The 17074-nt window shown below is 35.0% G+C and overlaps 1 protein-coding gene across 1 annotated transcript in view; it reads right to left on the bottom strand.

Annotated features, from left to right (window-relative positions):
* LOC134381085 (ankyrin repeat domain-containing protein 20B-like) overlaps positions 1-17074 on the bottom strand; it is a 102833-nt gene that overhangs the window by 29967 nt on the left and 55792 nt on the right. Inside the window, 4 exon segments of the mRNA XM_063101149.1 lie at positions 667-957; positions 7771-8061; positions 13919-14071; positions 15462-16412. Of these exon segments, the coding sequence (XP_062957219.1) occupies positions 667-957; positions 7771-8061; positions 13919-14071; positions 15462-16412 (1686 nt within the window).

The raw sequence follows: 17074 nt of genomic DNA, 5'->3' as shown, positions 1-17074 counted from the left end.
CCTACTCTGCCATTAAAAAGAATGAAATACTGCCATTTGCAGCAACATGGATGAACCTAGAGAAAATTACATTATGAGAAATAAGCCAGGCGCAGAAAGAGAAATACCGCATATCCTCACTTATATGTGGGAGGTAATAAAAAAGAAAGAAAAAAGATACAACAATCACAATAATATGTGGAACTTTCCAAGAGAAGAGAACAGAACTGAGGCTGCCAGGGGTGGGAACGGGGGAGAGGGAGAAAGGAAAGGGGGAAGTTGTAAAGGGCCATGAAAATTGATTACATTGTATAATGATAAATATACTAAAAGAAATAAAAATAAAACATAAGTAACCTGATAATTCAAAGAATATTAGAATCAATTTACAATTTTAAAAATTGAACAATGTGACAAGAATAATTCAAGAGTATGCTATAATTTCTAAATCACAATTTTTTCTATTCCTTCTAAAAGTCAGTTTTATGCCAGATCTTAATAATCAAGATCAATTTAGTAATAATAATGATGGAAACTGAAAATAGGAAAAAACAAAAGCCTCCCTCCTAGAAATATATTAAACAAACCACTATAAGGGAAGTAGGACAAACACATACAATGTATATATATCCAAAATATAATTTGCAGTGACATGAACTAAAGCACACTACAGATAAATAAACTAACCTGTAAAAATAGATTAACTTCTTTCAGTTTTTCTACTACATCCTGTCTTGCTTTTTCTTCAATCTCCTGCTTATACTGCTCTACTTGATGACGTTCTACCATGTTCATTTCCATGTGACTTTTGAGGTTCAGTACTACTTGTTCCAACTTCTTTTCCTTCTTCTCTAGTTGTTCACATTTCTTTTGTATTTTTTTCATAGATAATAGCTCTTTTTTAAGAACTTGATTCTCTGCATCCAGATGCAGACAATGTGAAGATGCAGCTTCCAGTTGTGCTGTAAGACCATCAACCTGCAGGAATGAAATGATATGGTTTGGTAACAAAGGAAGTAGGCTGAGAATAGTCTAACTCAAAACCAATGATACATTTTGAAATAAATTCAGCTGCAATGAGATATTATCTATATTGTAAATAGATTCTTAGAATGTAGACCGTAAATTACTCAGAAAATCAAGAACAAAGTTAAGACCATCAGAAGCCACACAAATGCATTACTTACTCTCATCATGTTTGCCACTCATTTGCACTGGATCATGCACTTTTATTTTTCTATGATTATTTTATGTATTTCCTCCTTAAAATGGTTCTAAGTCATCTCTTAACAGAAAGTATTATATCCCTTCTCCCTATTTTTACTCCTCATAATTACTAAAAAAGTTTTAGGGATTTTATATTGAGTTATTTAGGCCTGACTCAAAAAGTGATTCCCAGGATGAGACTGAAAATGAAACTCTAATTAATAAAACTTGTAAATATAAATTCTAATACCATAAGCCATTTCTGAACTGCCAATATTTTGTGCTAATCTCAATGTTATTCAAAAGATTACTTAATAATTCTGAGGGTTAAGTAGCAAGTAAATCTCTTAGTATAATATTTTGGGACATGATGTATATGTTTTGTTGAACCAAAATGCTTTATTTCAATTAGCACCATATTGTAATCCTTTGCCACTTGTCACAAAATAAGGGCACATGCTAAACAACAATTTGCTGGAATTTCAGTGGTACTGAGTTGGCAAGAACTACGTTCCTTTAAATATAATAATTAAGAAAAGGTCAGTTGAATCGTGGTTTTAAAACATGTCTGTAAAATCTTTGACATTTCTACCATGAAATTTACTCTCCTGTGTATGTGCATAGTATGACCTTAGTAACTGGCTTCTAGTGAACAGAATACAGTGTAACTGCTGTGGGACTTCTAGGGCAAAGTTAGAAAATGTGATAGTGTCCATATGACTTTCTCTGTCTATGGAAGCTCACCTTAGTATCCATCCACCATACTGTGAGGAAGCCCAGGCCACAAAATGAATCCTCATGCAGGTGTTCCAGCTAACTGCCACAGCTAAAGTCCCAGCCAAAAGTGAACTTCAACTGCCAATAAACAACTGTGAACAAACAAGCTTTTGGAAGATTCTAATTCCCAGCTTCAAGTCACCCCACTTGATGCCAAGTGGACAAAAAATAAGCTGACCCCACTGAGCCTAGCTAAACTGCAGGTTAAGCTGATAATCTAAATGCTGTTTGAAGACACTGAATTTGGAGGTATTTTATTGTCCAGCAATAAATAACCAGCAGAGATACTAATACTAAAAATGGCACATTGCTATTAAAAAACAAAACAAGAGCCTGGCCATGTGCATGCCAATCAGAGAGGGGCCCTGCTGGAAAGGCCCAAGATCCGTGGAGACCATGCACCCCACAGTGCCAGCGTGTGACCGAGTGCAAAGACAAAGATAGAATCTTAAAAGCTGTATGAGGGAAGCATCAAATCACCTATAAGGGAGCCCCAATCAGGCTAACATCAGACTTTTCATCACAAACCCTAAAAGCTAGAAAGGAATGGTATGATATATTCAAAATACTAAAGACAGAGACTGCCAGCCAAGAATACTCTACTCTGCAAGGCTATCCTTCTGAAATGAAGGGCAAATAGTATATTTCTCAGACAAACAAAAACTGCGGGAGTTCAGTACCACACTACCACCCTTACAAGAAATCCTCAAGGGAGTACTGGGTTTGGTATCTGAAAAATAACTACCAATGCTATAAAAACCCAAGAAAAATCAAAACCCAGGGTAAATAAAAATATTCACAATGAAGAGGAAAAAAAAATTTATCCGCAACCTAAGCAACCAACCAATACAGAAAACAAACAGTAAATCAGAAAGAAAGGAACAAAAAGACATCCAAACAAAAACCAATAAAATGCTAGGAGCAAATCAACACTTTTCAAAAACAACTCTTAATGTAAAAGGCTTAAATTCCCCAATCAAAAGACACAGACTGGCTGACTGGATCAAGAAACAGGACCCAACTATACGCTGCCTACAAGAGACCCACCTCACCCATAAAGATTCACACAGACTAAGAGTGAAAGGATGGGAAAAGATTTACCATGCAAACAGAAAAGAAAAACGAGCTGGAGTAGCTATTCTTATATCTGACAAAATAGACTTTAAACTAAAAACCATAAAAAGAGACAATGAGGGACACTACTTAATGATAAAAGGACTGATCCATCAAGAAGACATAACAATCATAAATATGTATGCACCCAATGTTGGAGCAGCCAGATTTATAAAACAAACTCTATTAGACCTAAAGAAGGAAATAGACACTAATACCATAATAGCAGGGGACCTGAACACCCCACTGTCAATATTAGACAGATCATCTAGGCAAAGAATCAGTAGAGAAACACAAGATCTAAACAAGACTCTAGACCAATTGGAATTGGCAGATGTCTACACAGAACATTCCACGCAACAACCTCAGAATATTCATTTTCCTCATCAGCACATGGATCATTCTCCAGGATAGATCACATATTAGGTCACAAATCAAGTCTCAATAAATTCAAAGAAATTGGAATTATCCCATGTATCTTCTCAGACCACAATGGATTAAAACTAGGAATTAATAACAAACGAAACTCTGGAAACTATACAAACACATGGAAATTAAACAGCATTCTACTTAATGACATATGGGTCCAAGAAGAAATCAAGCAGGAAATCAAAAAATTTCTTGAAACTAATGAAAACAATGATACATCATACCAAAACCTGTGGGATACTGCAAAAGCAGTATTGAGGGGAAAATTTATTGCATTAAACGCTCACTTCAGAAGAATAGAAAGATGGCAAGTGAACAACCTAACACTTCACCTTAAAGAACTAGAAAAACAAGAACAATCCAAACCTAAAGTTAGCAGACGGAAAGAAATCATTAAGATCAGAGCAGAACTGAATGAAATTGAAAACCAAAAAACAATTCAAAAGATCAACGAATCAAAAAGTTGGTTTTTTGAAAAGATAAATAAAATTGACAAACCATTAGCATGGCGAACAAAAAAAAGAAGAGAGAAGACTCAAATAACAAAAATTAGAAATGAAAAAGGCGATATTACAACTGATTCATCTGAAATACAAGGAATCATTCGAGACTACTATAAACAAGTATACGCCAACAAATTTGAAAATCTGGAGGAAATGGATAAATTTCTGGACACACACAAGCTCCCAAAACTGAACCGTGAAGACGTAGAAAATTTGAACAGACCAATAACAATAAAGGAGATTGAAGCTGTGATCAGAAGGCTCCCAACAAAGAAAAGCCCAGGACCAGATGGACTCACAGCAGAATTTTACCAAACATTCAAAGAGGAATTGACACCGATTCTTTACAAACTATTCCAAAAGATTGAAACGGACACAAATCTCCCAAACTCATTCTATGAAGCAAACATCATCCTGATACCAAAACCAGGTAAAGATATAACCAAAAAAGAAAACTACAGGCCAATATACTTGATGAATATAGATGCAAAAATCCTCACTAAAATACTAGCAAACAGAATACAGCAACACATACGTAAAATTATTCACCACGATCAAGTGGGATTCATCCCAGGGATGCAAGGTTGGTTCAACATACGCAAATCAAAAAATGTGATACACCATATTAATAAACTCAAACACAAGGACCATATGATCATCTCTATAGATGCTGAAAAAGCATTTGATAAAGTTCAGCACTCATTCATGACAAAGACCCTCTATAAGTTAGGTATAGAGGGAAAGTATCTCAACATAATTAAAGCCATATATGCCAAACCCACAGCCAATATCATCCTGAATGGGGAAAAGCTGAAAGCCTTTCCTTTAAGAACAGGAACTAGACGAGGATGCCCACTCTCACCACTCCTATTCAACATAGTGTTGGAAGTACTAGCCAGAGCAATCAGAGAAGAGAAGGAAATAAAGGGCATCCAGATTGGAAAAGATGAAGTTAAACTGTCCCTCTTTGCAGATGACATGATCCTATATATCGAACAGCCTAAAACCTCTACAAAAAAACTGTTGGAATTGATAAATGATTTCAGCACAGTAGCAGGATACAAAATTAACACTCAAAAATCAGTAGCATTTCTTTTCTCCAATAGTGAACATGCAGAACGAGAAATCAAGAAAGCCTGCCCATTTACAATAGCCAGCAAAAAAATAAAATACTTAGGAATGAGTGAAAAATCTCTATATTGAGAACTACAAACCACTGCTGAGAGAAATTAGAGAGGATACAAGAAGATGGAAAGATATCCCATGCGCTTGGATTGGAAGAATCAACATAGTGAAAATGTCCATACTACCCAAAGTGATATACAAATTCAATGCAATCCCCATCAAAATTCCAAAGACATTTTTCTCAGAAATGGAAAAAACTATGCAGTCATTTATATGGAACAATAAAAGTCCACGCATAGGCAATGCTGAGCAAAAAAAATAAAGCTGGAGGCATAACACTACCTGACTTTAAGCTATACTACAAAGCTATAATAACCAAAACACTATGGTACTGGCATAAAAACAGACACACTGACCAATGGAATAGAATAGAGAATCCAGAAATCAACCCACACACTTACTGTCAGCTGATCTTTGACAAAGGCACCAAGCCTATTCACTGGGGAAGGGACTGCCTCTTCAGCAAATGGTGCTGGGATGACTGGATATCCATATGCAGGAGAAAGAAACTAGATCCATACCTCTCGCCGTATACTAAAATCAACTCAAAATGGATTAAGGATTTAAATATACATCCTGAAACAATAAAACTTCTTAAAGAAAACATAGGAGAAACACTTCAGGAAATAGGACTGGGCACAGACTTCATGAATACGACCCCAAAAGCACGGGCAACCAAAGGAAAAATAAACAAATGGGATTATATCAAACTAAAAAGCTTCTGCACAGCAAAAGAAACAAAAGAGTTAAAAGACAACCAACAGAATGGGAGAAAATATTTGCAAAATATATATCTGACAAAGGATTAATATCCAGAATATATAAGGAACTCAAACAACTATACAAGAAGAAAACAAGCAACCCAATTAAAAAATGGGCAAAAGAGCTAAATAGGCATTTCTCTAAGGAAGATATCCAAATGGCTAACAGACATATGAAAAAATGCTCAACATCACTCTATGTCCGGGAAATGCAAATCAAAACCACACTGAGATACCATCTAACTCCAGTTAGGATGGCTAAAATCCAAAAGACTGTGAACGATAAATGCTGGCGAGGCTGCGGAGAAAAAGGAACTCTCATACATTGTTGTTGGGACTGCAAAATGGTGCAGCCTCTATGGAAAATGGTATGGAGGTTCCTCAAACAATTGCAGATAGATCTACCATACGACCCAGCTATCCCACTGTTGGGAATATACCCAGAGAAATGGAAATCATCAAGTTGAAGGTATACCTGTTTCCCAATGTTTATCGCAGCACTCTTTACAATAGCCAAGAGTTGGAACCAGCCCAAATGCCCATCATCAGATGAGTGGATACGGAAAATGTGGTACATCTACACAATGGAATACTACTCAGCTATAAAAACGAATGAAATACTGCCATTTGCAACAACATGGATGGACCTTGAGAGAATTATATTAAGTGAAACAAGTCAAGCACAGAAAGAGAAATACCACATGTTCTCACTTATTGGTGGGAGCTAAAAATTAACATATAAATTCACACACACACCCACACACACACACACACACACACACACACAAAAACCGGGGGGGGGAGGAAGATATAACAACCACAATTATTTGAAGTTGATACAACAAGCAAAGAGAAAGGACATTGTTGGGGGGGGGAGGGAGAAGGGAGGGAGGTTTTGGTGATGGGGAGCAATAATCAGCCACAATGTATATCGATAAAATAAAATTAAAAAAAAATAATAATAATAATTATAACCTGAGTAAGTATTGCATATTTATTTCCTTTAGTTTTGAATCAGTGATTCAGAGAGCAATTTTAAATATGTGAAAAAAGTTAAAGTTTAAAATAATTATTTCATCTGAATTAAATCCAAATATTAAAATTGTTTAATAATACTTATGTTAGGACTCCTGGAACCTGTGTGGTATATTTATACCTACTCTGCCATTAAAAAGAATGAAATACTGCCATTTGCAGCAACATGGATGAACCTAGAGAAAATTGCATTATGAGAAATAAGCCAGGCGCAGAAAGAGAAATACCGCATATCCTCACTTATATGTGGGAGGTAATAAAAAAGAAAGAAAAAAGATACAACAATCACAATAATATGTGGAACTTTCCAAGAGAAGAGAACAGAACTGAGGCTGCCAGGGGTGGGAACGGGGGAGAGGGAGAAAGGAAAGGGGGAAGTTGTAAAGGGCCATGAAAATTGATTACATTGTATAATGATAAATATACTAAAAGAAATAAAAATAAAACATAAGTAACCTGATAATTCAAAGAATATTAGAATCAATTTACAATTTTAAAAATTGAACAATGTGACAAGAATAATTCAAGAGTATGCTATAATTTCTAAATCACAATTTTTTCTATTCCTTCTAAAAGTCAGTTTTATGCCAGACCTTAATAATCAAGATCAATTTAGTAATAATAATGATGGAAACTGAAAATAGGAAAAAACAAAAGCCTCCCTCCTAGAAATATATTAAACAAACCACTATAAGGGAAGTAGGACAAACACATACAATGTATATATATCCAAAATATAATTTGCAGTGACATGAACTAAAGCACACTACAGATAAACTAACCTGTAAAAACAGATGAACTTCTTTTAGTTTTTCTACTACATTCTGTCTTGCTTTTTCTTCAATCTCCTGCTTATACTGCTCTACTTGATGACGTTCTACCATGTTCATTTCCATGTGACTTTTGAGGTTCACTACTACTTGTTCCAACTTCTTTTCCTTCTTCTCTAGTTGTTCACATTTCTTTTGTATTTTTTTCATAGATAATAGCTCTTTTTTAAGAACTTGATTCTCTGCATCCAGATGCAGACAATGTGAAGATGCAGCTTCCAGTTGTGCTGTAAGACCATCAACCTGCAGGAATGAAATGATATGGTTTGGTAACAAAGGAAGTAGGCTGAGAATAGTCTAACTCAAAACCAATGATACATTTTGAAATAAATTCAGCTGCAATGAGATATTATCTATATTGTAAATAGATTCTTAGAATGTAGACCGTAAATTACTCAGAAAATCAAGAACAAAGTTAAGACCATCAGAAGCCACACAAATGCATTACTTACTCTCATCATGTTTGCCACTCATTTGCACTGGATCATGCACTTTTATTTTTCTATGATTATTTTATGTATTTCCTCCTTAAAATGGTTCTAAGTCATCTCTTAACAGAAAGTATTATATCCCTTCTCCCTATTTTTACTCCTCATAATTACTAAAAAAGTTTTAGGGATTTTATATTGAGTTATTTAGGCCTGACTCAAAAAGTGATTCCCAGGATGAGACTGAAAATGAAACTCTAATTAATAAAACTTGTAAATATAAATTCTAATACCATAAGCCATTTCTGAACTGCCAATATTTTGTGCTAATCTCAATGTTATTCAAAAGATTACTTAATAATTCTGAGGGTTAAGTAGCAAGTAAATCTCTTAGTATAATATTTTGGGACATGATGTATATGTTTTGTTGAACCAAAATGCTTTATTTCAATCAGCACCATATTGTAATCCTTTGCCACTTGTCACAAAATAAGGGCACATGCTAAACAACAATTTGCTGGAATTTCAGTGGTACTGAGTTGGCAAGAACTACGTTCCTTTAAATATAATAATTAAGAAAAGGTCAGTTGAATCGTGGTTTTAAAACATGTCTGTAAAATCTTTGACATTTCTACCATGAAATTTACTCTCCTGTGTATGTGCATAGTATGACCTTAGTAACTGGCTTCTAGTGAACAGAATACAGTGTAACTGCTGTGGGACTTCTAGGGCAAAGTTAGAAAATGTGATAGTGTCCATATGACTTTCTCTGTCTATGGAAGCTCACCTTAGTATCCATCCACCATACTGTGAGGAAGCCCAGGCCACAAAATGAATCCTCATGCAGGTGTTCCAGCTAACTGCCACAGCTAAAGTCCCAGCCAAAAGTGAACTTCAACTGCCAATAAACAACTGTGAACAAACAAGCTTTTGGAAGATTCTAATTCCCAGCTTCAAGTCACCCCACTTGATGCCAAGTGGACAAAAAATAAGCTGACCCCACTGAGCCTAGCTAAACTGCAGGTTAAGCTGATAATCTAAATGCTGTTTGAAGACACTGAATTTGGAGGTATTTTATTGTCCAGCAATAAATAACCAGCAGAGATACTAATACTAAAATGGCACATTGCTATTAAAAAACAAAACAAGAGCCTGGCCAAGTGCATGCCGATCAGAGAGGGGCCCTGCTGGAAAGGCCCAATATCCGTGGAGACCATGCACCCCACAGTGCCAGCGTGTGACCGAGTGCAAAGACAAAGATAGAATCTTAAAAGCTGTATGAGGGAAGCGTCAATCACCTATAAGGGAGACCCAATCAGACTACCATCAGACATTTCATCACAAACCCAAAAAGCAAGAAAGGAATGCGATGATATATTCAAAATCCTAAAGACAGAGACTGCCATCCAAGAATACTCTACTCCGCAAGGCTATCCTTCTGAAATGAAGAGCAAATAGTATATTTCTCAGACAAACAAAAACTGCAGGAGTTCACTACCACACTACCACCTTTACAAGAAATTCTCAATGGAGTACTGGGTTTGGTATCTGAAAAATAACTACCACTGCTATAAAAACCCAAGAAAAATCAAAACCCAGGGTAAATAAAAATATTCACAATGAAGAGAAAAAGAAAAGTTTATCCGCAACGTAAGGAACCAACCAATACAGAAAACAAACAGTAAATTAGAAAGAAAGGAACAAAAAGACATCCCAACAAAAACCAATAAAATGCTAGGAGCAAATCAACACTTTTCAATAACAACTCTTAATGTAAAAGGATTATATTCCCCAATCAAAAGATACAGACTGGCTGACTGGATTAAAAAGGAGGACCCAAATATATGCTGCCTTCAAGAGACCCATCTCACCTATAAAGACTCACATAGACTAAGAGTTAAAGGATGGAAAAAGATTTACCATGCAAACAGAAATGAAAAACAAGCTGGAGTAGGTATTCTTATATCTGATAAAATAGACTTTAAACTAAAAACCATAAAAAGAGATAATGAGGGCCACTACATAACGATAAAAGGATTGATTCATCAAGAAGACATAACAGTCATAATTATATATGCACTCAATGCCGGAGCAGCCAGATTTATAAAGCAAACTCTAATAGACCAAAAGAAGAAAATAGATACTAATACCATAATATCACGGGACCTGAACATCCCACTATCAATATTGGAAAAATCATCTAGGCAAAGAATCAGCAGAGAAACACAAGATCTAAACAACACTCTGGACCAATTGGAATTGGCAGATATCTACAGAACATTCCATCCAACAACCTCAGAATATTCATTCTTCTCATCACCACATAGATCATTCTCCAGGACAGATCACATACTAGGTCACAAATCAAGTCTCAATAAATTCAAAAAAATTGGAATTATCACATGTATTTTCTCAGACCACAATGGATTAAAACTAGAAATCAATAAAAAATGAAATTCTGGAAACTATACAAACACATGGAAATTGAACAGCATTCTATTTAATGACATATGGGTCCAAGAAGAAATCAAACAGGAAATCAAAAAATTTATTAAAAGTAATGAAAACAATGATACATCATACCAAAACCTGTGGGATACTGCAAAAGCAGTACTAAGGGGGAAATTTATCACAGTGAATGCTTACTTCAGAAGAATGGAAAGATGGCAAGTGAACAACCTAATACTTCACCTTAAAGAGTTAGAAAAACAAGAATAATCCGAACCCAAAGTTAGCAGATGGAAAGAAATCATAAAGATCAGAGCAGAACTTAATGAAATTGAAACCAAAAAAAACAATTCAAAAGATCAATGAATCAATAAGTTGTTTTTTTGAAAAGATAAATAAAATTGACAAACCATTAGCATGGCTAACAAAAAAAAGAAGAGAGGACTCAAATAACAAAAATTAGAAATGAAAAAGGCGATATTACAACTGATTCATCTGAAATACAAGTAATCATTTGAGACTACTATAAACAACTATACGCCAACAAGTTTCGAAATCTGGAGGAAATGGATAAATTTCTGGACACACACAAGCTCCCAAAACTGAACCATGAAGACGTAGAAAATTTGAACAGACCAATAACAATAAAGGAGATTGAAGCTGTTATCAGAAGGCTCCCAACAAAGAAAAGCCCAGGACCAGATGGATTCACAGCAGAATTTTACCAAACATTCAAAGAGGAATTGACACCGATTCTTTACAAAGTATTCCAAAAGATTGAAACGGACGCAAATCTCCCAAACTCATTCTATGAAGCAAACATCATCCTGATACCAAAACCAGGTAAAGATATAACCAAAAAAGAAAACTACAGGCCGATATCCTTGATGAATATAGATGCAAAAATCCTCACTAAAATACTAGCAAACAGAATACAGCAACACATACGTAAAATTATTCACCACGATCAAGTGGGATTCATCCCAGGGATGCAAGGTTGGTTCAACATACGCAAGTCAATAAATGTGATACACCATATTAATAAAACCAAACACAAGGACCATATGATCATCTCTACAGATGCTGAAAAAGCATTTGATAAAGTTCAGCACTCATTCATGACAAAGACCCTCTATAAGTTAGGTATAGAGGGAAAGTATCTCAACATAATTAAAGACATATATGCCAAACCCACTGCCAATATCATCCTGAATGGGGAAAAGCTGAAAGCTTTTCCTTTAAGAACAGGAACTAGACAAGGATGCCCACTCTCACCACTCCTATTCAACATAGTGTTGGAAGTACTAGCCAGAGCAATCAGAGAAGAGAAGGAAATAAAGGGCATCCCGATTGGAAAAGATGAAGTCAAACTGTCCCTGTTTGCAGATGACATGAACCTATATATCGAACAGCCTAAAACCTCTACATACGAAAAATGTGGTACATGTACACAATGGAATACTACTCAGCTATAAAAACGAATGAAATACTGCCATTTGCAACAACATGGATGGACCTTGAGAGAATTACATTAAGTGAAACAAGTCAGGTACAGAAAGAGAAATACCACATGTTCTCACTTATCGGTGGGAGCTAAAAAATTAATATATAATTCACACACACACACACACACACACACACAAAAAAAAAAAAAAAAAAAAAAAAACCCAGGGGCGGGGGGAAGAAGATATAACAAACACAATTCCTTGAAGTTGATACGACAAGCAAACAGAAAGGACATTGTTGGCAGGAGGGAGGGAGGTTTTGGTGATGGGCAACAATAATCAGCCACAATGTATATCGAGAAAATAAAATTTTAAAAATAAATAAATAAAAAGAATTGCTATAGGCTAGCGTTTCCTGTGCGCCTCATATTTTTTCTCTGTTGAATTGGAAGGTCTTTAGCAGTTTAGCAGAATGGTGGGTGTGTGGATTGTCGATAACTTGTCTCTTTAGCCTTAAATTCATTTTGAGAGGAACTGTACTCAAGGGGCTATACTCTAGAAACCCAAATCCGGGTACCTCATCCCCATATGGACCTGATAAGAATGGTAAGATCTTGCTCTTCAAGCCTGAGCCTGATGATGAAACTTGTAGGGGATACTGAATAGGAATGAGTACATTTTTCAAGTGAGAGGAATCTAAAAAAACTGTGGCCAGCAGGTATAGTGTACTCACTTTAAAACATGTCTACACTCTCTTTAATATTCATCCTATAAAAAAAATGTAGAATATGGGCCAACCTTAGTGACTTGTCTCTAATGAAGAGAATGTGGTCAAAGTGACGCCTTGTGACCTCCTACACTATGGTAGAAACGTCTCTTGATCTCGGACTGCTTGCCCTTGCAACCCAGCCCCCATGCTGGGAGGAAGCTCAGGCCACAAGGAAAGCCGAGGTGGGCCACAGCAGGGTTTCCTTTCAGGGTGCTGTTGTGTTGGTTACATATCTCTGAATATACTGAGACACTGAATGGCACACTTTGAGTGGGTGAACTGTATAGCACATGAATTATATCTGAATAAAGTTGTCTTAATTCTCTATTTTGGACATATATTACTATACATGATGTGACTATTTCTTTAATTTTACAACATATCTAGAATGAAAGGAAAATAAAGGAAATGCCTAACTTTTCAAATAGTGTGCAAATTAACCTAAAACATTTCCATTTTGTAGAAAAGTGTTAACGGCATTTCTGTATAAGTTTCCCTGAAATCCATGAAATAAATATATACACAACCTCTCCATTCACAAAACTGAGGATGACAAATAAGACAACTTTCGGGAACATTCCATTAGACATCATACTCTGAGATTTAATTTGTCTTGCCTCACTATAGCAATAAAGATATTCCTGAAAAATACTGTAACAGAAAAAAAACTTTTACAACTTCTGTGAGAAATGATGTATAATTAGTTTTCTTAAGGGTAAATATTATTTTTATTTGTTTAGATGTTTTAAAAAACCATTTGCCCCTTTCTTCTCCTTTTATTTTTCATCCTCAATGTTTAAATTTTTTTAAAAAATCTGTGTCATTATAAAAAAACATGGTAAGAATGTAAGTCAGAGTTTAAGAAATAAGGATGCTATAAAGGTAATAAAATTGTAGTAAAGTTAATTATAATGAAAGTACAAAAGAGAGCTGTCCACTGAATCCTAAAACACTTTATACTATTTAACCAGCTACAGATTAAGTGTTGGCATGTTAAACTTCATACGTACCTGACTTTGGATTTCACATAATCTCTTCTTTAAATCCTTTGTCTCATCTTCTAAATCAATTTGATAACGTGATGTAACCTCCAGTGAAGCCTCTGACTTAGGCTGTTTTTTAAGACTATCAGCCAGCTTGTGTTGAACTGGTCTTACAGCTACCTGATAAGATACTTTTGTTACTGACTTCCATTATTAAATAATGGTAATAATATTTAACTCTAACAAATATACTTTGGAAAATATCCCCACATAAATCAATTCAACTTCTTTTCCTCATGTGTATAAATTCCTGTTTATTACTGAATTTAGTTAAGGACACAGAGGTGCTATCTTCTTGCCTAATCATTACTGTGTTACTTAGACAACAGATTCAGCCCACTCTCCATTTTTTTCCCCAAAGAATCTGCAATACTTCACGACCTACTGAAGTCTCAAAATGGCTCTGTGGGTGGGACTGGTGGTGGTTAGTTCTACAATGTGGAACATTTTCCCTCTTTTTTATTAGAGGCTCAAATCAACTTCAGAGTTCCTCACATATTCAATCCTCTGCTCAAATCCTTCCAACAGATTCTTATGTCAGAATAATAGTGAAATTCCAATAGTTTTAAGACCCTAGGATAACCTGGCCTCTACCTCCCTCCCTGACGTCAGCTCCTACAAACCTCCCCCCTACTCATTGTATTCCTGCTACACATTAATCCCACCACCCCTCAGTAGTCTGAAAATGGGGATCCAATGCCAAAAATAATAAATCACAGATAGCTACAATTATCTTTGCACTGGACAAAGTTATATTCAAATGATCATAATTGAGCCTTGAAATGAAAATAATGGGTAAATTCTTTCTAAAAATATTCAAAATAAATTATAAATACCAGTGGGACAATTAAATCAAACATGGTTTTGCTAAAATTCACTACATTGGTCCCAAATTATGATTAATGAAAAGTAGATACCCCTAAAGAATTGAGAGGTCCTAAGAATACATAATTTGAAACTGCAATATTTCCAGGTTTAAGTCAAATCGATATGAATAAAAATAAAATTATACCAACTAAAAATACATCAAAAGGTACCAAAGGAAAAGTAGCATGAGATACAACATCTACACTTCAGTTCATCTGGGAACTCTGGAACGAACTGTCAAGGTAACCCACTTAATTGAATCTTTATTTCAAAATATCTATTTTAGGTAGAGGCATTTCTATTTATCTGCTCCACTGTGGAATTAAAATATGACACCATAAAGACATTAAAATTATTTTGAGCAGATTAAGACTTCATTACTAATATCAGTCTACATCTGTTAGCAATTTGTATCTCAATCTCACAACATTTTATAGGTGACACAATATCTTTACTAAAAGTAAATCATCTCTCAGGTCTAACTTTTATTTGCTGTAAATAAGGAATGTTTCTAAGCAGACATAGTAAATACATTTATAATCTATTCTTTTCTATATTCGATTAGATTTAATTTTAGCCATAATCAAATATTACTTTGAATTTACTTTCCACAAGTTTGAAAAATACGTATCTTCGTACTTACTTCTCTTTCTGCTTTCTCGTTTTCGTAGTGATGCAGTTTTTCTTTTAAATGATTACATTCATTGATTAACTCCTTGTTTCTCTCTTCTAGTATAAGACTTCCTTTTTCACTCTGAGCTTGGGGTTTTCTTACAATATCACGACACTGGTATTGGATATTAATTACTGTCTTTTCTTTATGATCAGCTTTGTTGCGAGCTTCATCCAGTTGCTGTTGAAGCAACACATTTTCATGTCGTAGTTGAGATAATCTCTCCTCTACAGATTCCTGCTTTCCAGTGCATTTATTCACTTTACCTTGTTCATTATGATACATGTGTTCAAATTCCTTCATTTGACACTGTGTTTGGCTTAGGTCTCTTTTTACACCTTCTAAGACCAAAGTCTGTTCTCTGAGAGCATCGCTTGTGTGATGGAACTCAATTTCTAAACTATTAGATCTACTTTCAGCTTTAGAAAGTTTCTGAGAAAGAAATTCATTGTTATCTTTTAGGTTAGACAAATCAAAATTCACTTTTTCCTGTAAATGAAACCACTCATCTTCAGCTTGCTGCAAAGCAAGTTCTAGGTCCCTTTCAGGTATCTGACTTTGATCATGATCTTGTATAGCAGCAGCCAGTCTAGAGTGATATGATTCAACTTCTGTTTCCAGTCTTTCCTTGTTTTGTTTTTCATTCTCCAGTTTAGAATTTAGCACCGTATTCTCAGCTGTCAGAACACGAATCTGTCCAATGTACTGGAATATTTTGTTTGTTGATGTTTCCTCATTTAGTTTCATTGTCTTTTGAAGGTCATCATTCTTTTCTTTTACAATTTCAATGTCCCTGGAATATTTCTTCTCCTTCTCCTGGTATTGATTTTTTATTGTGTCTATTTCCAGTCTTAGCTTGGCAACTTCATCTTGCAACATGTCATTTTTATGCAACAGATCTTTTGTATGACTATCAGAAATCTGAGTAAAACAAAGGAGACTTTCAGCTAGCACCAAATAAAATGATATCATGATTTTCTCTGAAATTAAAGAATAACCTGTATGTTTGTAAATGAAAGCACTGCAATAAGTGGATATTCACTGGAAGAAAAGTTGGATCCAAACCTCAACACTTATTTACAGAATGATAAAATCCCAAAACTTCAAACATTTAATTGAAGATAATGAAGCCATGAAAGTAAAATAAGAATCCATGACAGAATTTTTAAGAATCTCAGAATTAAAAAGCTTTTTTCTGAATTATAACAAACCCAGAGATATAAAAGATTAATTGATTGGACCACACTAAAAATTGGGATTTACACTCGGATATCTAGTCAGATACACACACACACACACACACACACACACACACACACACACACACACACACACACACAAATGCAAATATTATATACATGAGGGTGCTTCAAAAAGTTTATGGAAAGATTCATATTATCTTTAAATGCTACTTTTCCATGACATTTTGAAATACCCTCATACAGTTAGTTATCAGAATCACATTTACTAGTAAGCAATAAATCTAGGCATTGTACTAATAAGCACTTCTACATACATCGATGAACTCATTTAGTTATCACAGTTCTGAGAAGGAGAGGTTAACAATGTAAGCAAGCTGCAGG

The sequence above is a fragment of the Cynocephalus volans genome, chromosome 6 (assembly GCF_027409185.1).
Source record: "Cynocephalus volans isolate mCynVol1 chromosome 6, mCynVol1.pri, whole genome shotgun sequence".
Classification (NCBI taxonomy): Eukaryota; Metazoa; Chordata; class Mammalia; order Dermoptera; family Cynocephalidae; genus Cynocephalus; species Cynocephalus volans.
The sequence above is the reverse complement of the archived record's forward strand: the minus strand, read 5'-3'. Positions and strand labels throughout refer to the sequence as shown.